Genomic DNA, 25,621 nt, shown 5'->3' with positions numbered 1-25,621 from the left:
AATAATAAATGAACCGAATATATTTTAATTAAGTTTAATGTTTTTTTTTATAGTTTCCTAACAATTAATTGCGTTTCAAGTCATAATATCTCGTTAAGAGTAATGTCACTAATGTGTCACGTCACTAAACTGACGACGACAGCTGACTTATGATAGCCACTTTCAAGTTTCAATTTTCTTTCATTTGACAAATATACTGAAAAATAGTTTTTATTATTATTTTCAACATGTAAGTGCTCGTTTATATTTAAGTAAACTCAATATTTAAAAGTTATTAATGTATGTTGAATTCTGTTTATTCTTAACATTTTAGGTCTAAAGTTACATTCAAGATAACCCTGACTTCGGATCCCAAACTGCCTTTTAAGGTGTAAGTTAACTTATTTGTAAATTAGAAGCCTTAAGATGAATGTACCTTCAACTTAGTAAATTGCTTTTGTTTCTTTTTTATATATTTTACCAAAATCAATTGAAAAATAAGCCAAATTATTAATTTTTGTTTGCCAGATGCTGAGTTTTCGTGGGCATGTACTTTGAAGTTACATCGTCTAATATGGCTGTTATATCATCTTTTTTAAATTTTTTTCAAAAATACATAAATTTGTGCCATTTAAATAATTGGCCTAATGACAATACTACATTAGAGGAAATCACAAATGCATTTTTAATATCGCAACATATAGGAAAATGCTTAGATAAGCTTCAGGAAAAGAGTGTGATAGAGGAATTTCTATCTATTGTAAATAAAAAACAAAATGCATCAAGTTTCTTTTTTAAACAATGCTATTCAGATCCACCTAAGTATATATTGAAAAAGATAATTAATTCTTCGTCAAATATAACCTTGATGGATGCAGCATTCTCAATATTTGTCAAATTATTTTCTGAACAGCAATTAGAAATATGTTTAAATGATTTTATTTTAGAAGCAGCTTCTAAAGAGACTCTTTTAAAAAACTTACATGAATTTCCTAGAGAAATTTTATTAGAATTTAAAAGCTTGTTACTCTTAACAGAAATGTCTGATATAAAAAATTCAAACAAATTCATATTAGAAATGTTACAAAATTGCAACAAAGACATCTTGGACATGTTGTTAACAAGTTTACTCAATAAAGATATTAAACATCATAGGGAAGTACATATTGTTTTAGAAGCATTTGAATCTTTTGTATCAAATAAAAGTAATTGGGCAGTCACTCAGACATTTTGGAAATTATTTTTTAATACTGATGAGACTATGCTCATTAAAATATTTTTAATTCACGCAGGTATATTTAAGCATGTTGCTAAACTTTTATTAGATTGTGGTCGTTTAATCAAAGAGAACATGTCAATGGAATATTTTTATGTTAACATAACATTTTCTGAATTAAAATCAATTCTTAAAATTATTTGTAAAGATCATAATTTGAAGTTGGAATTTGTTGATGTAATTATTGAAATGAACGAAGATAGATCATTCTGGGAAAATGTATTGTGTACTTGAGTAAATAAAACAAGGTTTTGATACTTTTTAAAATTTGTTTTTATTTCACTTGCTGCAAAATTAATATTAAATTCATTTAAATTAAAGAAGTAGTCTAATTCCCTGATTTAAAATATAAATATTGACATGCAGTAAATAATGGCCATTTTCATAACTTTTTATCATGTATCAAAGAATCATGTATAAGATTTACAATATTAATAAATCAGTCAATCTAGGGTAGAAATAATTTGGGTACGAAATTAATATTCATTCAGTGATAAAATATATAGTTTTTTATTAAAAATAGACTGTTACAATCATTTTTGAATCGTCGAATGAAATCGTCATATAAACAAAAAGCTACCACCAGTTCGGAAGGCAGTTCTGCTGAGAAGAGCCGGCAAGAAACTCAACAGTTGCTCTTTTCAAAGTCAATGGTATATTTTACTATTACATAAGCTGGCAGCTATCCTGCCTGACATTCAATAAACATTAATTCCATACATGTTCATCCTCCAAATATTCTTGTATAGTGTAATAAGCTTTATTTGTTAGAATTTTTTTTACAAATACTTTAAATTTAGGAAGTGGCAAACTTAGAATTAAACTGATGAACTTAATTCAATTATGCCTAATATTGCTCCTTATCTTGCTTTAATTTTTAACAATTATATAGAATCCGGTACTTTCCCTGATTTAATGAAATATAGCAAAATAGTGCCGCTTTACAAAAGTGGAGATAGAACTGAGCCTGGAAATTACACACCGATCTCTGTTTTGCCATCTTTAAGTAAAATATTTGAAAAAATTATCTTCAACCAGTTCACAATTTTCTTAAAAATTAACAATTGTTTCCATAGTGAGCAATATGGTTTCACCAAAGGCAAGTCCACTACAGATGCTGATGCTGCACTCCTAAAGCACATTTATGACGCATGGGAGAAGACACAAAACACTCCAATTGCATTTTGTGATTTATCCAAAGCCTTTGATTGTGTGAACTTTAGATTATTAACATCAAACCAACGAAGAATATGCGATAATGCACTATTCACTTCGTCATAGTTTATTTTGTTTCTGTCAACCTTAAATATTAAAGAGGTATCATCCGCGAAAAGTACAATATCACATCAGTTCCTCACATAAAAAGGCAGATCTTTAATATAAAGAAGAAAAAAAAGGGGACCAAGAATAGATCCCATGGAACGCCCATCTTTAGAGGAGATCCAGATTATTTTACATTACATATTCACGCTGTACTCCACATAAAGCAGGAAAAACAAATAAAAACCTAGTTTTTAGTTGGTGTCAATTTTGTGCTTGCACTATGTTACTAGAATAGGGGAAGGAAAGTAATTTATTCCCATTGACAGTGTAATCCCTAATAAGACTCAATTCCATTTTTAGTCCCACACTGTCTCACTGTGACATGATGGCCTCTATCTTTTGTCATTCCCAAATAAAGATTTTTTTTATATTGTCGATCTGGCCCAGTCACGTCACGTTATTTTTACCCTCAAATTGAAGAACTTCTTTTTTAGTTTCAGTTATAATTTATATATAATTACTATATTTCCATGTCACACAGTCTAAGCGTACCTGAAGCGACGCCATTCACAGCGGTGCTAAAGTTCGCAGCGGAGGAATTCCGCGTTGAACCCGCTACCAGCGCAATTATAACTGATGACGGTATCGGTATTAACCCCCAACAGACTGCCGGTGAGCTTATTATATACTAAATATTTATTTGGATTATTTAATTTGAAGGAAAGCAGGTGAAAGTAGGAAATAGAGTGATTTACGTTTCTCTATATGTAGATAAAGATGTTTTACAACTTCACACTGTATCCTACTTACAGCAAAGTAAGCACACGGAACATAAATTTAAGACACTCAGTTCCTATGAGGAACCTTCCAATTTGAGACATTGTCATTTAATCCATAAACTGCGAAACTTTCGTTTACCAACACAGGGAAATTAAAATTATTAAAAACAATCATTCCCTTGGTGGGCAAAGAACCCATAACTAACTGAAATAGTTTTTTTTTATCGTCTTACTGATGAATTGATGAATTTTAAACATAATTTCTTAAAATTATTATTATTGATTATGTTATTTTAAAATAATTATTCAGTACCGTTGTTTTAAAATCCTTTTTCAGTAATATTTTTAAATATAAAAAGTCAGTGTCTTTTTTATAACAGTCGCTAGCAATGGTTGGTATTAAGCTATATTGTGAAAGATATCATGAAAAAATTACGTAAATATGAAATCAAAAAAACCATGAGTGGCCTCATCTGCTAATATTTATATAATTTAAATTTTTGTAGGTAATGTCTTCCTCAAGCATGGATCAGAGTTAAGGCTGATACCACGGGATCGAGTGGGATGCTCTTCAACATAAAAAAATGTTCAATATAATCAACATTCCTCACAATTTTTTGTATTATAACATTCAAAGTGACTTTCTGTTTAAAACTTGCTTTATAAAAACATTTTATTTTTCTTGAGAAATTTTTTTTATTCAATGAATATTAGCAAGAAATATAAATTTTTGAAACATTGAAATTTAAAGTGATATTATGTTTTTAATATGATTACTTTATTTTAAAAAATTACGGAATTGACCCAAAATGTTTTTTTTTATATTTGCTAAAATTAATATGGCAAGTCACATTGAATGTAACAATTTGTTATCATAATTTAAGAGTAATTTTATATATATATTTTATTTTTATGTTATAATGTAATGTTTTATAAAAAATGGAAATAAAAGCAAATAATAATTTTGGTAAAATTTACTATTTAATCTACACAAATGCTTATTACACTACATACAAATAAATAAATTGTATAACAATAATAATATAATTGTACTTTTCATCAATTATTTTCTATTATGTTCTATTAAGCAATATAAACTAAAGAAATAAAATAGATAATATAACAACTTACACTTTGCTGTAGAAACGTCTTAAAGAAATAAACTATTTTTTCATTGATTATAATATGCAGTAAATATATATCACCGTAAGATTATATCACCGTCAGTTCATAAATTTATTTAGGAAAACGATCGAAAAAATTCACCATAGAATTCAAAAATTACTACAGTAGGTTCAAAATAAGTAAAAAATATAATTTATGTAGTAACGCCACCACTGCACCAGATTAGGTGATTTTTAGGTGCTGGTTAGATCAGAAACTTAAATTTAAAAATAACTAACCTAACCTATCCGAACCTGCACTTAAATATCCGTAACAGGGTGGAATTGTCAGCACCACTTTAAATCCAACCACAGTTTTAACTACTCTATCAAAGCCTAATATAATTCAGAAAAAAATTAATTCCCAAAAATTAAAAAGTTATTTTTGAAACAAAATAAATAATAATATTATTGTTTTAATATAAAACGCCATTTGTAAAGTATAACATAAGCACGCACACACTTACCTGTCAAAGCGGCAACGTCGCACGTGTATGTGTGCGTCACACGAAATACAGGTATGGATAAAAATCGTGAAATGAAAAAAAAATCCTACGTCCAAACTGTTGAGGTACCTTGATTAATTTCTTTAGTTCTGGGTTTGAAATATTCTAACCTATATGCAGTTTCAGTAAAAGGACCGCTGCCTCTTCCACCCTGTATAATGTAAATTCTTAATTGTTTATTTTTTAATTATCGAATATATTAAAAAAATATTGTTTAATATTCTCAATACAACATACTTTGTACCAAATAATAGATAGTTTCACTTCATTGCCACCTTTTTAGATTCTTAGATTTGTGGTCACAACGCGTATTGGCCGATGTTGCTGTTAAAGCAACCAATTAGGGCCAGCGTTAAAGAGTACAATTTTTCGATAGTTTATGTACTAAAAAATTATGTACTAACGATTTTTATAATCTCACGGTAACATCTACAAGTAATAAAGATTTGGCGATACTTCTAAATAAATTTTTAAATATTTCAAACAATTCTAGTGAATGTCAACTCCACTATAATGGTGATAATAACTTAATAAATTAATATTTTGATACGGGCTTCTCACTGTATCCCGCGTATTATCACTGTACACTGTACTCTCCACTTTCCGGTCAATATCTTCTCTCAGTGAGAGAACGCACAAAGAGCCTAAATTTAAAATGTAAATCACTTAAAACAAAATTATAGTTTTAATTTTTATTGCTCTAATATCTTTTATTTATTTTTGGTTACATCCATGTAATAAGCATTTTAACTTATACCTATTGGAAGAATGTATATATTAATTAATATATTAAGTCACTCTAAGCTTATCAGAGGCTCTGTTGCTCTAAGGAATGATTTTTCAAACTCCATCTCGGAGAAACGGTCAACCGAGGCTCTGTAATGAAAAAAAATAATTTATTTATTCCTTATCATTAAACAAACAATATGCATTCAAGAAATATAAAAAAATAAAACCGTGAACAAAACAAAAATTAAGAAGGTATGTTTAATTTCATGTTATTAACCTATTTCATTTTGTTATTAAAGATAATATTTAAAATGTAAATTTAAGATTGGAATTTTTATGTCCAAATGGCTGCAAAGAACGCATTGAATTATCATCAAATAAAGAATTCGCAAAATTATGATTTCCTTGGTCTGATAAGACAAAGCCAACTTAAGTTTCGACCATATAATACAATATAATTATATGATCGATATAATTCAAAATAATACTTATAAAATGAAGGAAGGTATGGCTTACCACAAATGATTCTTATCAAGCTACGTCAAAATTTTTATACAAGCACTATATTAACTTAACACTATGTTAACTTATTTTCGTTGATACCATCTGTAGGGAAGTTATTACAAATTTCGGCTATGTAAAGATTAATAGATATTGATAATTTGGTAAAAGAAAATGATAACTACGTATTAGATATTTTCTTTCCATAAAGTTGTATAAGAACATATGGCTTAAAGGTCTAGAATACTTGGACCTACTTATATTCAAAATTTTAAGCTAATTTTAAATATTAAACTATTCAATAGTACTCCACCTAGCAGCCTCCACAATCTGTTTCCTCTCATCCATGGACAAGGCGATAACCTCTAAAATGGCTCTCGCATATTCATCAGGTTCGGACGCCAAGAAGCCTGTTCTGGAACCTTCTGTGGTCTCTATGATGTCAGCTAAGGGACCGCCGGAACGATGGGCGATGGTTATAAGGCCTGCCGCCATGCATTCTACTACACCTGTCGATTTTAATGTTTTTACTGTATTATACAGGTTGGAAGCGTCACGGCTCCTCTTACTGGAACAGCACATAGGGTAAAATATTTCAAACCTACACCTAAAGAAATTAATCAAAATATCTCAACAATTTAGGCATAGGATTTTTTCTTCATTTCACGATGTTTATCCATGCCTGTATTTCGTGTGACGCAGTTACGTATAGATACAAATAACGTGAACACTTACTACTACAAAAATACTACTAACAGTTAAACAACTTTGAACTTTATCGCCAATACGTCCGACTCGATTTCAGAATGAGGCGTGTGTGGCGGTGTTCCTTAGATGTGAAATATGTATTTATGTATATATTAATAATTGTAAATTATTGGGTACAGTTTGGTTAAGTATAAAACTGGACTATGTTGAAGAATATATATTGCTGTTTTCGCGCAATTACAATAGTTTACGAGACAAATACGTATACTGCTATCGAACTGGTATTATAAAGTTGTTGCAAGTTGCGAATGATACATTTACGGAGAAATGCGTACTAGTTCCTAAAACCAGGTTCATTTACGGAGACAGTAACACTGGGCTGCAAGTCCAGGGGCCTTACGTTTCATAATAACTTTCAGTATATCTATCATAATCGACATCCTACCAAAGTTACAAAAAAAAACTAACTTATCCCAAAGTGCTCGTTCCACATCGCATGTATCGCCATCGAGCTCGTCTGATACAATTGCAGCAGAGTGGCGAAGGGTGCATTCACGGAGAACGTTACACTCGTCTCTAGGGCCAAGTGTTTCGCCAGGTCCCGCAGTTGTTGGACACGTTCTACATCTGCTGGGTTACGACACGAACCCACCAATACTAATTTTATCTGCGGATTATTTAATTTAAGGGGTAAGATAAGTAAGATAAATATGGGATATATGATTAAACACAATACCTCAATTTCAATATGTATAAAATAAGTCTTAAATTTAACATTAAGTAGTAATTAAATAAAAACAATTTATAATATTTTTTTGTACATTTTTCTTATTGGATCATACAAGATTTTAAAAAATTAAGTGACATATCTTTCCTCCAATTTTGTGTCTATATAATATATACGATATTTAGTTTATTAAAATTTTGCAAACAGCAAAACTTGGGAGATTTTTTACCGCGTCTATCTATAGTTACATACCTTATTCCACAGCATTTCATTATTTTTGAGCAAATGTCGCAATTCATACAATGCTTGTAACATTAAAGGATGATCTTTCTCTGGACGGAACTGCGCTACCGATATTATTTGTATCGGATCTGATTCTTTTACAAGAGATCTTAGTTTTTTTAGTTCTGATACCTTTGAAAAAAATATTATATATGATTTTTTTTCTCTTCATCTATTTCTTGCATTGTGCTAGATAAATAATAACTTTGTTATGAATTTATTATAAAAGGCGGCGGTCTTAACGCTAAAAAATATTCTAACAAAAATTTAAAAATATATAAATACAATAAAAGAAATATAAAATAGCACAAAATGACATCATGCTTTACTTCTATCTTAAGAAAAAGCGGAATTCTTTGGCATATAAGAAACCTCTTTTTAGATGCTATCATTACATGTTACGCTGAAATCAACTGTTCCATTATGTTTTATGGAAAAAGACAAGGCAAACGAGCGTACGGGGCACCTGATGGTAAGTGATCAACGCCGCCCACGACCCCGTATAACATCAGAAGAGCTACAGGTGCGTTGCCGGCCTTACGAATGGCCGGCATAGTCACTCTTGTATAATAAGTAGTATGGAAATGTAACTATTTAAATATTATATACTACTTTATTTTCTCTACATTTATTAGACCTCACATAGTATATAAATGAAAAATCCAAAAAAATGGCAAGGACAGTGTATTCTTATCACGAAAAAAGAATTTAAAAAACTCTCTCTTTCTCTCACCTCACAAGGCGGATAAACTCTATGCGTATTAAACGGCTGTCTCCACAATTCATTAATGTGTTCCTCCGTCCAAGTACCGTTGACCATTGCTATATCAGCACAGCGACCTGCTACGCCATAAAGCTGGGAAATGTATGAAAATGATGTTAGTAAACAAGTTTCACGGTGCATATCGCACATATCCCGCATATAGTAGGACAGAGAACCCAGTGTTGTGAGGTGACGACTAGTGAAGCGAGTTGAAAAAAAACTTGTATTTTACATTTTTAGAATGTGTATGTTAAGATTTTATTAATTTTAATTTTTCATTAATTTCTTAATGTAGCGGAATTTAAACCCAGACTACTAAAATCCTTTTAAATATATATATTTTTTTATTAAAATTAGTCAAAACACAATATGCAAATGACATGTACCAGCATAAACACAAATTTCAAACTAAACTCAACAAAAAACACAAAAATATCCTTATAAAATTCAATACATACCCAACCAAAAATTTTATAATACAGCAATTTACACCATGTCAGTATAGGATTTCTAGCTATAACACTCCTATTGTTGTATGTAGTGATGCGGTGTTTAACTCTGCGCATCATAGTACTAGTAATTACAGGGTAATGGGTATAACAGCCTACGGGACATTGGGCTAAATAACGGAATATTGGATAAGTGAACGCACAACCCATTGTGTCTATGTAGATATCTGTAAAAAAAAACGTATATAAAATCTGTTATATTAGAAATTATATTTAAAAGTAGAATTTTAATGTTTTAGTTTTGTTTTTGCTTCACTATGTATTCGCGTACAGCAGAGTGAGTAGAGGGAACCTCTGTTTCCCACTTTGCCTAACTTCGAGGCATTATATGTATGTTGATTGGCGAAACTCAATGCCTCAAAGTTATTTGTTAACAGTGTTAGAAATTAAAAATTATTTATTTCCCTGAGTAGTATCTGGATTCCGACGCAGATGCAAGAAGAATTACGAATATATACTCATACTTGTTTCTATTTCTTGAACTTGCTAGTGCTACATGTATTTCCACCAATTAATAGTCGGGCAGAAAGCAATGAGCTAGCTAGCAGAGACAGTTGAAATGCACTTGTTAGTTCTCTTCAATATTAGAAATGTTAACCTATTTTATTAAAAAGATCTGTTCCACTTAAGCATTACTCCTTCATTTCTATTTTGCAGTGGAAACATGATTTTCATGCTGTTCTTTTCTAAGAATCTTTTCTTATTCCAAAATTAATACCACAATCTACCTGGATTAAACTTCATAAAACCCTCCATCCCCAGCACCATGGTTCCCAAACTCTGTAGCAACAAAGTAAAGTATGGATATGTCTCAGCTTCTATTGCCTTTTGCATAGTAAGTCTAACAAAGTTGATCTTCTCATGATCTACTTTAACATTGAATTGATTTTGCACTTTATTCAATATAGTAATAGGTTCAGCTGTTTCTACTGTATATATGTATATGTGGGAATCTGGATATCTGTTAAACATAATTTTAATTTCAGTTAATAATATTAATGAGTTTACATTATGAGATGAAAGCACTTAACATGCTTAATATTATCAAAGTGTTAATACCACAATAATGAAAGGAAAATTCTGGAAAACTACTAACGAACTAAAAAAATAAATAATAACTCAATCTTGTGTTTCTTTGACCAATATGTGCATATTCAAATTGTAAGGTGAAAAAATTTCTGTAATTTTGGCAATCTTTTCATAATATATTTAAAAAATAAATAAATATCTTCACATGCAAGAAGTATGAAATTACTTTTTGAGACAACCTTGATGCAGTAGAGCAATTTTGTTAATACAGAGTGCAATGTCAATATCCACCACTTGAAAAATATGAAGACTACAGAGTAAAGAAAAAAATGAACTCAAGTTAAATTTGTTTAAAATTCTTCTTACCTAGTCAATAAAGCTTTAATGGCTACCCACAATACTCTTTCACCGCCACCCCCTGCATTACAGTAAGGGTGAAAGAAGGCAATGTTAGGACCATCTCTTTTCCTCCTCTGCAACTTTCTCTCCTTTATCCTCATGTACCATGAGGCGAACATAAACGCACATGGTATTATCACAAATATACCAAAACATAGCACACCAAAGAAAAGTAATGGCAAAATCACTAACAATCTGGAAAAGAAATAAAATATTTTATATGAAGAAATAATTTAACATTCCATGGATTTCCAGGTTTGCCATGGTCTCATTTTAGTGTGAGGAGATTGTGGCAGATTAATCCCTTAATAGGTATACACATTAATGCTCACTTCTACGGTCATAAGACTAATTCTCTCTTTGTAAATCATGTTATAGATAGCAGAAGCAAGAAGTTAAAATAATAAGCAGATTGTAAAAGTATATTTCAACTTCACACTATGTCCTGCGTAAATGAGTGTAGGCAGAGGGAACCCAGTACAAGATACTCCATTCCCCACGTTTCATAAATCTGTAAAAGTATATTTAATTTTTTTAAGTTATTTAATGTGTTTTAAATCATAGCATGTAAAAAAGGATTGGTAAATCAATATTTACTTTACATCAAACATGTACAAATAGTATTTGCCAAATCGCACCTTTATAATACAGATGTGCACTTATAATATATAGTGAAAACTTATTTAATAATATTAAATTGAAACATTTAAATAAAAACATACAGCGACTACATTATATTTACGTAACGAAATATTATTTACGTAATAAAATGATAATGGCATTACACAAAATAGTTTTAATGTTACATAGTCACGAGTTTTTTTGTTAAAAAGTTGTTTGTTAATAACTTACATTATTATTTCGAAAACCATCTTTATATATAACTAAACACTAATGAATAATAGAAACTATAATGAATAAAATAAATATTGAGGATCGAGGAATACTTATTAAGATTCAAATATGCAAGAATTACATCGTTTGTTTACTTAATTGACTGCATGTTTTAATTATTTACTATTTTAACCTAAACTTGAACTCGCTTAATATGTCACGGCTAAATGAAAAATGACGTATGCTGTATAAATGTTGCCACATTGAATATTTTTTCAGCTTTACGCTGTATCCCGCTCATAGCAGGGAAGGCAGAGGGAATCTGGGAACCTATTATCAACACCCTCCATTCCCATCAAAGCTACCGTTTCTCACTTTATATATACATTAAATTCTTAAAAAAGGTATAGATAAATGTCAACTCAATGATTGTGAATACAAAACAAAGTGAATAATAAGTTATCCGTAAAATTACTAAATAATTTAGAATATAAATAAGAAAATAGATTAAAAATTCAGTATTTTTCTCGTATTTTTTTCTCTTTAAAAAATTACTCTTCCGTTTCTTCATTATGATGCTTTTTTCATCGATTTTAATGATTTTTAATAAAAAATATTTAAAATGTAAAAAACCATTAAAATTTGTTGTTGTTCATGAAGAAAATAAATTTTAGTGGCGAAATAAATAAGTAAATAATAACTCAAAACAGTCCAATAATATTCTTTATTTATTTTACAGTACATCAATTTAATTTAATAAATGAAGTATTATATATACACAAACACATCTAAAAAAAATATATTAAAAACATGCAGATAAAATTAATTATATAATTTTACGATAAAAGCTAAAATAAACGATATTGAAGCAAAAACAACATGCTTTAATCCATTAAAAACTTTACAACTGTAATTTTAATGTTCTATGTTACACATAACATAATATAAAATACCGTAACATAAAATACCGTTCAATATATAATACATTGAAGACGTCGTGGCGCAGGGACATAAGCGTGCGATTGTAAATTCGAAAGTTATGGGTTCTATTCCTACTTGGAGAAATAAATTATTTTAATTTTCCCGATCTGGCAACAAGACAAAGCGTGCCGTTGAGTTCTGCCGTTCGATAAAACAGTACTAGATTCCCTCTGGGTCTACCCAATTGTATGGGGGATAAAGCGTGAAGCTGCTTTTTTAACGTTATAAATAATTATTATGAAAGATCATCAGTAAGGTCAGGGTCATCGGTGACCTCAGCTGCAAGGTCAGCAAATTTAGCGACGTAATCCACACTTGATTCGGCCATAAGTGATTGTAATTGAGAGTCCACCTGTCAACAAAAACTATTGTTATACTTTTTAGGAAACATATAAAAATTTTGAACAGCGAAACTGTGAAACTGTCCTCATCAAGGTACGTCGAAATTCTTATACGCTTATTACAACTTATTTATGAATGTTTTTGATATATGGTAAATAACATAAACATATGTACAAATCTCACCACAAGCTCAGGCTGGGGTCTGCTCTCCAGGTGACCAAGGAAGCTGCTGAGGGAGAAGTCCTGGACTGAGCCCTCCAACCAGCCCTCGGCGTCCCGCAGCAGCCTGGATGGGGAGAGCGACATGGACTCCGAAGGGAGGAAGCCTGGGGGAGAAATGAAAATATAATTATTATTTAAACTGGTAACACTCTACAGAGATTTGTCTAGTACCATAGATTTTTCACATTCACTGTAAAATTAAATCTAAGTGATGTCTAAACGAGTATTTTCTTTCGCTAATGGGGTATTGCACCATGGTGGTGGTTGATTTAACTCAACGCCGCACTCTTAGAAAAGCTGGGTAGTGAAAATCGAGCCCAGAACTGTTGATTCGCTTATAAAAGCTCTCTAAAAACATGAAATAAAAATCCTACGTCTCAACTGCTGATATAACCTGACTAATTATTTTTTACATTTTAACATAAAAGTAGCGTGATTTGAACCCACGCATCTTGGAAACCGTCCAAGCGCTCTGACCAATTAAGCTATATCGACGCTGAAAAGCGATTTTGTCGTATCTCTAAGGTGCCTTTGTTTAGAGATGTATTTAGATACTTTATGGTCTCATCTGGCTACGGGAAAATTCTAAAGCTTGTTACAATTTATTTTTGTCGGTAGCATCTGTGTAGGAAAGTAAGAAGAAAATATTATACTCTATAAATATGTGTTATTAATAATTAAATTAAATGCAGTTATTTATATGACTACTTACTAGCCATATCTGCTTGTTCTGTTTTCGGATTAATTTCGTTATCTTTTCCATCTTTTTGTTCTGCGACACCTTCAGAACCTTCAACTTTTACTATTTTTATATCTCTGATATCTTCATCCTCGTCGGTTTTTAGGTCTTCTACTGAAACAATATTTTCGTATTCAGAAATCAAGATTATCACAAATAATATCTATCTGAGGCAAGTCGTACGCTAATGGATACAGCGTGAAGCTAACAAAAAAATATCTAAAAAAAATTTGCTTCATGCTGTATAGCAAAGTGAGCAGAAATAATATTGTGTCAAGATTGTCTTTCCGCCCCAACTTGAAAGTATTATAAAATTATAAAGTTGAAAAGTTTATTTGATTAAACGCGTTTATCTGCTGGTTCCATTTGAATTTTCATGATGAGCGGATCTGCGCAATATTATGATATAATAGATAAACCTAACGCAAAAGTTGAAATAACTTCAACGTTTAGACAGCAACCAAAACATCTACCGATCCGTCATAAGCGTCTAAACTAGGTATAACTTTAAGGGAGTGAGCCAAATAAAAGCTAGTTATTAATATATCTTTATACTAACCTATATCATTTGAAGAGTCAGGTAAAGGTGTGATAGGTATACGTTGGTCGCCGTCATGCAAGAAAAACTGTCCGTTTGATTCACTCAAAACGTAGTAAGATGGACTGTCATGAAAAATAAAAAATATTATTAATATTATAATTATTTTTTGGTTCATGTTTAAATTAATAAAATATTTTTTTTTTTTGCAATTTTGGGACTTTCATTTACATGTGTAAAAAATGAAGATTCAAATCCAACTCAATGCAAAGTGTATTCAGGTAAATCAGATAATCGGTTATTTCTAATAATTACTTTATTATAATTACTATATATAAAAATAAAGTGAATTAAAATACTGCTACCTTTGGTAAGAAAATGAAAAATGAAAATGTAATTATAACACATTTTACCCTAATAATATAAAATATATAAATAAATCAGCTTCATGCTATATCCCGCACACAGCAGGGTAGGCACAGGGAACCTAGTGTTCCCCACTTTCTGCTGATTTCTGGAGGCATTACGTGTTGAGTAGCAGAACTCAACGCCGAACTTTGCCTCGTCACCAGAGCGAAGAAATTGAAATATAAATTTAATAAATATTTCACTTCCTCGAGTCACATCCTTGTGCCGCTGTGCCACGACGGCCTCAATAATATATTTCTATTATAACTTAAAGTATAGCCAGAGATCAGTTATAATTTTATTACATATACAGACATAGATTTAAATATAATCAAACACTTACTCAAGTGACTGCGGCGGAGGCTTCGGTAAGATGCGAGGTATCGAGGGCGTTGGGTTCGACACCATTTTTACAGGGATCAAATCTGTCAAATTAAGTAAACGAGGGCGTGAAGGTATTTTCAGAAAAATAAATATTTTTTTCCATTTATAAATATGTATTAACACATAGTTAGATACTGAAAGTCGAGAAATGAATCTATTTATTGTGAATGAAGTAAATATTATATTAAATATAAATAAAGGAAATAATAAAATGATATAATTAGAATATAGTAATATTATTATTGAAACAAAACTAAAGCAATTTTAACATCTCAATTTGTTTATATATATAAATTAGTTCAATAACTCAACCAAAAAGCTGTATAATGTTACTTTTAGAAAAAAACTACAAACATGTTTATTTGTATATCACGCATTGTTTAATATAGAATTTATTTTGAAAAAGAATGTATTATATATGTTGGAGTTTAAAATAAATATAAACACAACTTACCACTAGGTGGCGGTAATTTGGGCAAAAGTGGTAAAAGTCGTTGCACGACACGCCTCGCACATATCCGCGGTCGCCCACGACGCCATTTAGGAAGGCCGTCCAAGCACAGCGCGCGCGGGCCCTGGGTATAACATTATATATGTAAAATACATCTATGTCATGTGATTTAAACTCTAAAAAAAATCAGATTCACGCTGTATCCCGCACATAGCAGGAACCTGATGTTAACATACTCCGTTCCCTACTTTGTGCCGAATTTTGCAGACATTGCGTGTTGAGTGGAACCAACGCCGCGCTTTGCCTCGACACATGATCGAAGAAATGAACATATAAATTTAAATAAATATTTCCTTTCCTCGATTGGGAATCGAACCCATAATCATTCGATTTTGTAGCACACTTTGCAGCACGCAGGTGCGCTGCGCCACGACTGGCCGACTTCTAAATTCTAAATTCAACTAAAGTCACATATAGTACTGGCGACGATTGGTGACCTGCAGTTAGGTCAGGTTGAACGTTTCGCATTGTACACCCAGGAAGAAAATAATCAAAAGTAAAAATTTATTTTACTATTAAATTTAGTTAACTTCAAGCTGGTCACGAACGTACTGTACTATAAGTTATGATGTTTGACGGAAGAGTCCTTCCAAAGGTCATAGCCATTTTGATATTGAGGTTTACTATATCAGTCACGGAACCTTCATTTATCCGACAAAGGAAGTCTGTCTGCCTGTCGAAGGCGTCTTCCTCGGACAGTTGTCAGGGTAGTGCAAGCATCATTTTGTATGTTGTATATTGAGCTATAGCTTGGTATAAGGTGCTCGTAAAGGTCTTAGTTGACTAATGACTACCGATTCGTATATGGGCCTCTGAAATTCGTAGACGGTTTCGTCAATTCGCAGAATTCTAATAAGGTCCGCTTCTTCTTACCTAAGCAAGTATCGTAAAGGGAATCGAACCCAAAACAATACAACCCGAAGCCTCAATATATATATTTAATATAGTACCTCAGTTTCAACTCTCGGCGCGATGGGGGTGGGATGTCTAAATAGAGTAGAACTATCTGATAACGTTGTTTGCAGAGACACTGGCGGTACGATGCCGGGATGCTGTTTCTATATAATGAAAAAAATAATATAAATAATAATCTAATTTCGTTTTACATATATAACATAATTATTTTTGAAAAAAAATAACAATCTGTAGCTTTTTTTTCACGATGTCGATGTCGCATAAAGTCGAGTAAGTGCGAAATTTTTAGGTCCGACGAAAGTAAATCAATTCAACTTTATAGTTGCAAGTGGTAAACCTAACTATCTATCAAGCGATTAAAAAATAAAAGCCGGCATAGTGCGAGTCGAACTCGCGCTCGAAGGATTCTGTGTCATTATCTATAACTAATATAATAAAGCGGAAGAGTTTGTTTGTTTGTTTGTTTGTTTGTTTGTTTGTTTGAACGCTAAGATCTCTGGATCTACTGGTCCGATTTACTTTGTTTTGGTTTTGTATGAAAGCTGCATTCTTCAGAAGTGCTATAGGCTATATAATATTACATTACATATATATACTAATAAATTAAAATACTTTCTAATTTGACATGCAATTTATTCTGCCATGTTAATAACAACCGTCGTCGCTACGCGACCGCGTTCGTTACCGCGTCATTTTGATATTGATCCTTGTGAAAATAAATATAATAGTCACTTTTAGCATTTCATCTAGATTGAAATTATATTTCTATAGAAATTATATTCTTATATTTCAAGCAGGCGTAGCCGCGTCCGAGTCCGCTAGTCTATAATAAAAGGACAAATAAATTATTTTTTTTGTAAGGAAGCCCCTTTAATTATAAAACAGTGGCAACAAAAACACATCATGTGTGAAAATTTTAACTATTATGCTTCCTGATATAAAGCCTACTGACAGATGGAGAGACGGATAGCGGAGTTTTGTTAATAGGGTTGGGACCCTCTTTTCTTATTTTTTTATTACGGATACGTAACTGTAAACATCTATACTAATATAATAAAGCGGAAGAGTTTGTTTGTTTGTTTGTTTGAACGCTAAGATCTCTGGATCTACTGGTCCGATTTACTTTGTTTTTGTTTTGTATGAAAGCTGCATTCTTCAGAAGTGCTATAGGCTATATAATATTACATTACATATATATACTAATAAATTAAAATACTTTCTAATTTGACATGCAATTTATTCTGCCATGTTAATAACAACCGTCGTCGCTACGCGACCGCGTTCGTTACCGCGTCATTTTGATATTGATCCTTGTGAAAATAAATATAATAGTCACTTTTAGCATTTCATCTAGATTGAAATTATATTTCTATAGAAATTATATTCTTATATTTCAAGCAGGCGTAGCCGCGTCCGAGTCCGCTAGTCTATAATAAAAGGACAAATAAATTAATTTTTTTGTAAGGAAGCCCCTTTAATTATAAAACAGTGGCAACAAAAACACATCATGTGTGAAAATTTTAACTATTATGCTTCCTGATATAAAGCCTACTGACAGATGGAGAGACGGATAGCGGAGTTTTGTTAATAGGGTTGGGACCCTCTTTTCTTATTTTTTTATTACGGATACGTAACTGTAAACATCTATACTAATATAATAAAGCGGAAGAGTTTGTTTGTTTGTTTGTTTGAACGCTAAGATCTCTGGATCTACTGGATCGGTTTACTTTGTTTTTGTTTTGTATGAAAGCTGCATTCTTCAGAAGTGCTATAGGCTATATAATATTACATTACACATATATACTAATACCTCCAGAGGGTGCCCAGACTAATATCTGTCCGATATTGGTTTGTGGGCATACGGGTACGCGACCCCGGATCCTCGAGCCGCCACTCTTATATCCTCATCCAGTCCGTAAGAATGGTGTCCCCCCCCCCCTCTCCTCCTTCCTTAGCTCCCTCCTTCCTTTTCCTATCCTACCCTTCTATTTTCCTCTCCCTTCGGTTTTCCCCACAAAGGGGTTTTGGAGGTCAGACGGCAGTCGCTCCATTTAAAAACCGCCAACCGCCACTTATATGGACCGACAACGAAAGAAAAGACTGGGTACGGCTAGGGCGTCGCCGCAAAACGACGCGCAGGCACATCGCCCTACACCTGTGACAAGTGGGCAAGGGCTACCGTGTCATGTACGGGCACGGCTAAAGACGCTAGTACCCAGAAGGAAACTCCGCTTTGCAACGTGGAATATTGGCTCTCTGACCGGACGATGCAGGGAACTCGCAGATGTACTCATGAGACGTCGGGTCCAGTGTGCCTTCCTCCAGGAAACACGCTGGAAGGGCAATAAGTCCCGTAACATCGGACAGGGTTACCGGCTTATATACACTGGGTCACCTTCGGGTAGAAACGGTGTAGCGGTAGTGCTTTCTGAAGAGCTTCAGAATGGGCTCCTTGAAGTTGACCGTCGCTCCGACCGCTTGATGCGAGTGAGGGTACTGATTGAGGGCGTTATCACAAACTTAATCAGTGCCTATGCTCCCTAGGCGGGATGTAGCGCGGCCGAAAAGGAGACATTCTGGGAGCAGTATGAAGGGGTGCTACTTGCTGTGCCGTCTACCGAAGTGGTCTTAGTTGGGGGGGACTTGAACGGGCACGTCGGTAAGGCTGCTGAGCCGTATGAACGTGTTCACGGGGGTTTTGGGCACGGTCTTCGCAATGCAGAGGGAGAAAACATTCTGAGAACCTGTATTGCGTCTGATCTGGCCGTCGTGAATACGTTCTTCCAAAAGAATTCTCAGCACCTTATCACGTATAAGAGCGGGTCCCACTCAACTCAAATAGACTACTTATTGACCAGACGGTGTCATATGGGCAGGGTAACTAACTGTAAGGTCATTCCAGGCGAAAGCCTAACGGCCCAACATCGTCTTCTTGTCATGGACTTTAACGTCACTCCGAAGAAGAAAGTAGCCGAGAAACGTAGGCCTCGGATCAAGTGGTGGTTGCTGAATGGACCAATGCAGACCGACTTCCTGGCAGAGGTGAAAAGTCACGATATTTCGACGAACACCGAGACTGCTCAGGATGCTTGGGATCGGGCTCAGTCGGCAATCATTGCGGCGGGCAGGCGAGTTCTTGGCGTTTCTAGGGGAGGACGTGTCATCGACAAGGAGACATGGTGGTGGAATGACGAGGTGCAGGAGGTGACTTGTGAAAAGAAGGCTGCCTTTAAGAAGTGGCAGGAATCCAACTCTCCTGAAGACAGACTGGAGTACACAGTAGCTAAACGTGCCTGTAAAAGAGCTGTAGCCAGAGCCCGCAGTGAAAGTTTGTCACCATTGTATGATAAACTTGAAACTGTGGAGGGGCAGAAGCTCATTTACAAACTGGCACGTTCCCGTGATAAAGTGACGCAAGATATCGCAAAATGTCTTTGCGTCAAAGATTCCCAGGGCACGCTGCTCTGTAGTCATGCCTCTGTGAAGGAGAGGTGGAGAAGCTACTTCCAGGAGTTGCTGAATACTCAGCACCCATGCAGTCTTCATCACGACCCACCGCCTAACCTCGGACTTATTGCCCCAATAACCCTTGACGAAACACGTAATTGCCTTCGACGCATGAAGAACGGAAAAGCGGTGGGACCTGACGACATTCCGATCGAAGCGTGGAAATCGTTGGGCTCTCTTGGTGTGCTCATGCTTACTGACCTTTTTAACCATATCTTGAACACTGGTAAGATGCCGCATCAGTGGCGGCTTAGCTTCATTACCCCTATTTACAAAGGAAGGGGCAGTGTTCAAGATTGTGGTAGTTATAGGGGCATTAAGCTTATGAGTCATACCATGAAGCTCTTCGAGCGCATGATCGACCTCAGGCTCCGCCGAGAGTGTACTATCTCTGAGTCTCAATATGGATTTCAGCCAGGATCGGGCACCATGGACGCCATTTTCGCCCTCAGAACTTTGATGGAGGCATACAGGGAAAAAAGGAGAGCTCTGCATGTGGCCTTTTTAGATCTGCAGAAGGCCTTTGACTGTGTGCCTCGTCAGTGTATCTGGTGGGCATTGCGATCCAAAGGGATCCCTGAGGCCTATATTGAGATTATCAGAGACATGTACCACGATTCCGCTTCTATGGTTAGGACTGCTGTTGGCGACACTAGACCCTTCCCGATTACGGTGGGGGTTCACCAGGGCTCGGCTCTTAGTCCGTTCTTATTCAATGTAGTGCTCGATACTGTCTCGGCTCACATCCAGGACCAGCCTCCATGGCTGATGATGTATGCCGACGACATAGCACTCATTGCCGAGAACCGACTGACGCTGGAGCGTAAAGTGAACCTCTGGAAGGGTACGCTTGAGAACGGCGGTCTTAAACTAAATGTGTCGAAGACAGAGTACATGGCCTGCGGGAGCCGGGACTCGAGCACCATCCTTATTGGTCCTGAGCCAGCCGTTAAGTCGGAGAAGTTCAGGTACCTTGGATCCGTTATGCACGAGTCTGGAGGCATCGATCACGATGTCCATGGCCGGATAAGCGCTGCCTGGGCCAAATGGCGGGAGGTCACTGGTGTGGTCTGCGACCGCAGAATACCGCCCAAGCTCAAGGGGCTGATATACAAGAGCATCGTCCGACCGGTTCTTTTATACGGCAGCGAATGTTGGCCAGCACTATCTCGGCACACTCAGGAGCTTCACGTCACGGAAATGAAGATGCTGAGGTGGATGTGCGGCGTAACGCGGTCTGACCGCATACGCAACACATTCATTCGAGGTAGTCTTGGGGTCCGTGACGTAGCGGATAAGCTCCAAGAGAGTCGCTTGAGATGGTTTGGCCACGTTACGCGCCGGCCTAAGAACTATGTCGGACGCAAGTGCCTTGCTATACCAGTCCCTGGGGTGCGACCTCCCGGACGCCCAAGGAAGCGCTGGTTGGATGTCGTGATGCAGGACATGAGAGCCAATGGTCTAACCACCGAGGATGCAAAAGATCGTGCAAAGTGGAGTAGGTTGTGTAGGAAGGCAGACCCTGGCAATAGCCGGGATTAATGCCAGGATGAAGAAGAAGAAGACATATATACTAATAAATTAAAATACTTTCTAATTTGACACGCAATTTATTCTGCCATGTTAATAACAACCGTCGTCGCTACGCGACCGCGTTCCTTACCGCGTCATTTTGATATTCATCCTTATGAAAATAAATATAATAGTCACTTTTAGCATTTCATCTAGATTGAAATTATATTTCTATAGAAATTATATTCATATATTTCAAGCAGGCGTAGCCGCGTCCGGGTCCGCTAGTAATGTATAAAATTGAAGCCTAATCTGGGAAAATTAGGAAGTATGTTCAGTAGAGATGGAAGATACGATAAGAACAGGGTTAACGGTGTCTTAACTGCATTGATGAGATAGCGAAAAATTTATAAAGATGAAATCTAGACTATATATAATACAATAATATAATACTACCTGTTGTTTCTTCTGCGTGCAGACATGCCCGCAGCTGCAGCGCGCGATTCCCGCGGCGGCGCTCACATGCGTGTTGCCCGCTAGCGCCAATAAACGCTTTAATCTAAAAACTCATTATTATTTATGTATTTATAACGGAATACACAGACAGCTAAAAATTTAGTTTTTTTTTTTAAAGTTTGTATAAGTGATAAAAATTCTTATAAATAAATAAATATATATCTTATAAATAAATATAGTTCTTATAAAATATATCTAATAAAATTCTTCAATATTTACAATATTTTATGAGGACTAAATTGCAGTTTTATTAGTTAGATCACTTTCGTTTTGGGGGTTTCATATAATATGATATTTATTTGTTTTTTTTGTAATTAAATTAATTATATTTCCCATACTTAGATCACGTGATTTATTTCTACTATTGTTCTTTCAACAAAATGCAAAAAAATAAATTAGTGGAGTGTACATTTCCTAATATCACATATACATAGTTACAGTATATTGAAATTCAAACTTTTTTTAAAAGACGCAAAATATAGAAAGCTCAACTTTAGGTCATTCACGACTCGTCTGCACGAAACGACATTATTGATACGGAAAAAGTAAAAAAAATAACAAATCATAACCTGTCAGTAAGTAAAGCAGTGCCGGAGGGTCCCGAGGTTCCCGAGTCTCCGGCCAGAGCGGCGGGACGGTTGATCAACTTGTTGACTAGCTTCAAACTACCTGATTTGTGATCTGGTGACGATAGTTGTTCACCTATAGTGGAGTAATAATGTATTAAATATTTTTTTGCTATCAGCTTCACGCCGTATACTGCATATGCAAGGTAAAGGAATTAAGTATTAATACTTAATTAGTATTAAGACACTCTTTTCCCCTCATTGCAGGGTAAGCGGCGGACACCGCACTTTCTCCTTGGCACCAAAGCGAACAAATGAAAATACTAACAAGAATTTAGTATTTTTAATATTTTTAATTTATTCCCCCAAGTGGGAATCGAATCCACAATCGTCTTGTGGCCTTGCGCCACGATGGCCTCTAATAAATAAATATGTTTAGCTAATTCTAATGCCATCGCCAAAATCGGTGTGGATATATATATATAAGTGTATAGCTATAAACACCATAGGTTATTATATTATTCCCACTAGAGGAAATGAAATGTTTACTCTGCCTATGCTATGTGCCGGATGCAGGTGAAGCAAAAAAATAATGGAGAAGGTTATATCGATAACTGCATATATTTCTTTATGTATGTCCTACAATTTCTTTGTTATTTGTACACCAATTTAAAAAGTGTTTGAAAGCCAAAAATCCCTTACATTTTCGTTCATCACCCGACATGCCGTCATTACTGTCCTGACTAAACGTATTCTTGGGAGAGAACATGTCATTATCACTCTCTCTCTTATCCCTCTCATCTTCCACTGAACTGTCCCCTTTTTCCGGTGTTTTATTCCCTTTTTCCCTATTCATGTCCATTATTTTGTTTTCTTTGTGCAGTTTGAGGGGCTGTGGCAACGGTGATGTTGGTTCTGCCCACCAGTAATCTAATTCGAGTTTTGAGCGGGAACCGAACTAAAACAAAGGTTTGTTTTTTAACTATAGGGTTATCTTATATTATCTAGAGATTAGCATTTGTCGTATTTTTAGAAATATTATAATCTATAGAAAATTTATTGGTTTTTGGATCACTCATGCTGTAAAATTTTATAATTTATCGTAATGTTAATTTCTCTTGAAAAAAGTAAATAAGAAAAGAACATTATTTGCTCTTTTAGAAATTGTAAATAAGAGTACATTTTGTGCTTCTGGCCTGATTGATTGCCTTTATCTAAGTTATAATCTATCCAAAACCAAAAAAAAAAAACATTTTTTTATTCGATAAATACTTCTTTATTTTCATTTGACCTACCAAAACCGCAAGTAAAAACTAAAAAAAATATTATAGAAGATGTTTACCATTAAATATAAATCACCAATGGTTAGCTCCCCCGCGTCAAACATACTCCACCCTTTCTTTATCTGTCTCATCGCTAGTTCCACATCTATGTCTGGTTTAGATTCTTCTTCAATCTTAGATTCTTCTATTTTAATTTCTTCCATTTTTGAAATTTCACATTTTGGTTCTTCGATTCTGGCTTCATCAGAATTATTATCAAGAACTAATGTGTAGATGCTGCCGCCACGTTTCTTTGGACGTAATCTAAACTTTACCTGTAATTTATAAAAAAAATATCTTAGCTTAATAATATATTAGCTTAAATTATTTTTAACTTAGAATATTAGGCAATTATTAAAATAGTTTAACTGAAATAAAACATTTTAATGCACAGTACATCATATTTCAATGAGGTCGTCGTGACGCAGTGACACAGCATCTAACTGTATACGCAACAGTTATGAAATCGATTTGCACAGATTTGAAAGAAACAAATTATTTTCGTTTCTTCGCTTTGATAAGCAGACGACGTAGAGTTTCGCCAATTAACACGTAGTGTTTTAAAAACAGGTCATAAAATGAGGAACCACGTGTATTAATACTGTATCTATTGCATACCCTGATATATGTAGGATACAAAGGCTTGACTTTACCAAAAAGAAATTTAATAAACACCTTTAAATTCTTAAACTTTTGATTGTTCTCACTTTTATCACCTCTCCCATCACTTTCATTATCAGTGTCACTCTTATTGTATTTTTCATCATCTTCCATCTCTGAAAAGCTATCTTTTTCTTTCTCTGACATATCTTTTTCTCGTTCGGACATATCTTTGTCTCGGTCTGACATCTCTTTGTCCGGCTCTGAAATATCCTTGTCTCGCTCTGAAATATCTTTATCTTGCTCTGGGACATCTCTATCGCCCTCCTCCTCAGCGGTTTCTTCGGATTTCACTTCTTTCTCGTCTTCAGTACTTGGTTTTTCTTCATCGTCATGGTTGTGCTTGTAATGGGCCATCAGTTCAATTCCATCTATGGCTGTTTCGTCTATGTGCATCAGTTTATTTGTCTCTGTATCGTCTAGTTTGAATTTTTTGTCATTTTCTTTATCTTTGTCCGTCATACTATCTTTTCTTTGGCGTTTTGGTGTACGAATTTTTACTAAAAAATTACAACCAAAGCTTCATTAATTTATAATTTATCTATTATAAAAGAAAAGAAATGAATATGTAATTACTAATAATGAGGAATGAGGCAGTATTGCGTTACTGTAAAGGAGACAGCTGTCGTTTCGATTTGCATTCGAAGGAATGAATTATTTTAAATTTCTCGCTCAACAGTTGTGGTAACAAGGCAAAGCGCAGCATAAAGTTTCGCCAAATCCCTCAACGTGCAATGTCTTTAAAATTAGGTAGAAAAAAGGACGCGGAGTGAGCTAACACTGGTTTAATTATTATATGAAAAATAAAACATGAAGCTAAAAAAAATCCCCTCAAAATTTTAAACCTACCTCCACTGTCCTTATCTCGTCTTAACGAGCCCATTCTTTCTAAATAGGATGAAAAACAGATCTTCTGACTGGATAACTGTTCGCTTGGACTTAACACTGGCAAGTGAATTTCTATACCTGGTCTAGGTCCTAGATGTAAGGCTACCTTTTTAGATAAGCGGTGTTCTAAAAATATTAATAGTATCAAGTATGTATTATTTCA

General features: G+C 34.3%; 4 protein-coding genes across 8 annotated transcripts in view; 2 read left to right on the top strand and 2 right to left on the bottom strand.

Moving 5' to 3' along the window:
* Positions 1–91: 91 nt before the first annotated feature.
* On the top strand, positions 92–5,939 carry Ufm1 (Ubiquitin-fold modifier 1). Its single transcript, XM_085196290.1, has 4 exons — positions 92–229; positions 314–370; positions 3,060–3,190; positions 3,804–5,939. Coding segments are annotated over exons 1-4 (264 nt in total). The 5' UTR covers positions 92–227; the 3' UTR covers positions 3,878–5,939.
* Positions 145–1,522, top strand: LOC146533240 (uncharacterized). The gene is made up of 3 exons (XM_085196289.1): positions 145–229; positions 314–370; positions 508–1,522. The coding sequence occupies exon 3, from the start codon at positions 527–529 to the stop codon at positions 1,487–1,489; it is 963 nt and encodes a 320-aa protein (XP_085052415.1). The 5' UTR covers positions 145–229; positions 314–370; positions 508–526; the 3' UTR covers positions 1,490–1,522.
* On the bottom strand, positions 4,260–11,691 carry Alg11 (ALG11 alpha-1,2-mannosyltransferase). 4 transcript variants are annotated; one of them, XM_085196285.1, is made up of 9 exons: positions 11,466–11,691; positions 10,581–10,808; positions 9,914–10,146; positions 9,135–9,352; positions 8,647–8,769; positions 7,884–8,045; positions 7,373–7,571; positions 6,510–6,705; positions 4,260–5,842 (listed from the first exon to the last, which is right to left on the bottom strand). In XM_085196285.1, exons 1-9 carry the CDS (start codon positions 11,483–11,485, stop codon positions 5,761–5,763), a joined length of 1,461 nt encoding a protein of 486 aa, XP_085052411.1. In that variant the 5' UTR covers positions 11,486–11,691; the 3' UTR covers positions 4,260–5,760. The 4 variants fall into 4 exon arrangements, with proteins under 4 accessions (XP_085052411.1, XP_085052414.1, XP_085052413.1 ...); XM_085196288.1 differs by having other exon boundaries at positions 11,252–11,682; XM_085196287.1 differs by having other exon boundaries at positions 11,590–11,677.
* A 465-nt stretch (positions 11,692–12,156) lies between these two features.
* Positions 12,157–25,621, bottom strand: part of crm (cramped chromatin regulator) — a 47,947-nt gene continuing 34,482 nt past the window's right edge. The window contains exons 8-20 of one of the 2 annotated variants that reach the window (XM_085196281.1): positions 25,420–25,584; positions 24,586–25,070; positions 23,931–24,185; positions 23,291–23,546; positions 22,592–22,724; positions 21,963–22,065; positions 16,523–16,630; positions 15,516–15,636; positions 15,021–15,102; positions 14,291–14,394; positions 13,705–13,845; positions 12,954–13,096; positions 12,157–12,780 (exon numbers count right to left, since the gene is read on the bottom strand). In XM_085196281.1, coding sequence (XP_085052407.1) covers positions 12,664–12,780; positions 12,954–13,096; positions 13,705–13,845; positions 14,291–14,394; positions 15,021–15,102; positions 15,516–15,636; positions 16,523–16,630; positions 21,963–22,065; positions 22,592–22,724; positions 23,291–23,546; positions 23,931–24,185; positions 24,586–25,070; positions 25,420–25,584 — 2,213 coding nt within the window. In that variant the 3' untranslated portion in view covers positions 12,157–12,663. The remainder of the gene's footprint in view (positions 12,781–12,953; positions 13,097–13,704; positions 13,846–14,290; positions 14,395–15,020; positions 15,103–15,515; positions 15,637–16,522; positions 16,631–21,962; positions 22,066–22,591; positions 22,725–23,290; positions 23,547–23,930; positions 24,186–24,585; positions 25,071–25,419; positions 25,585–25,621) is intronic. The other variant, XM_085196282.1, reaches the window with a different exon arrangement.

The sequence above is a fragment of the Heliconius melpomene genome, chromosome 13, assembly GCF_056956725.1.
Source record: "Heliconius melpomene rosina isolate 202511_hmr_F chromosome 13, ASM5695672v1, whole genome shotgun sequence".
Lineage (NCBI taxonomy): Eukaryota > Metazoa > Arthropoda > Insecta > Lepidoptera > Nymphalidae > Heliconius > Heliconius melpomene.
Note: the sequence above shows the minus strand (reverse complement) of the source record. Positions and strands in the feature narration are given on the sequence as shown.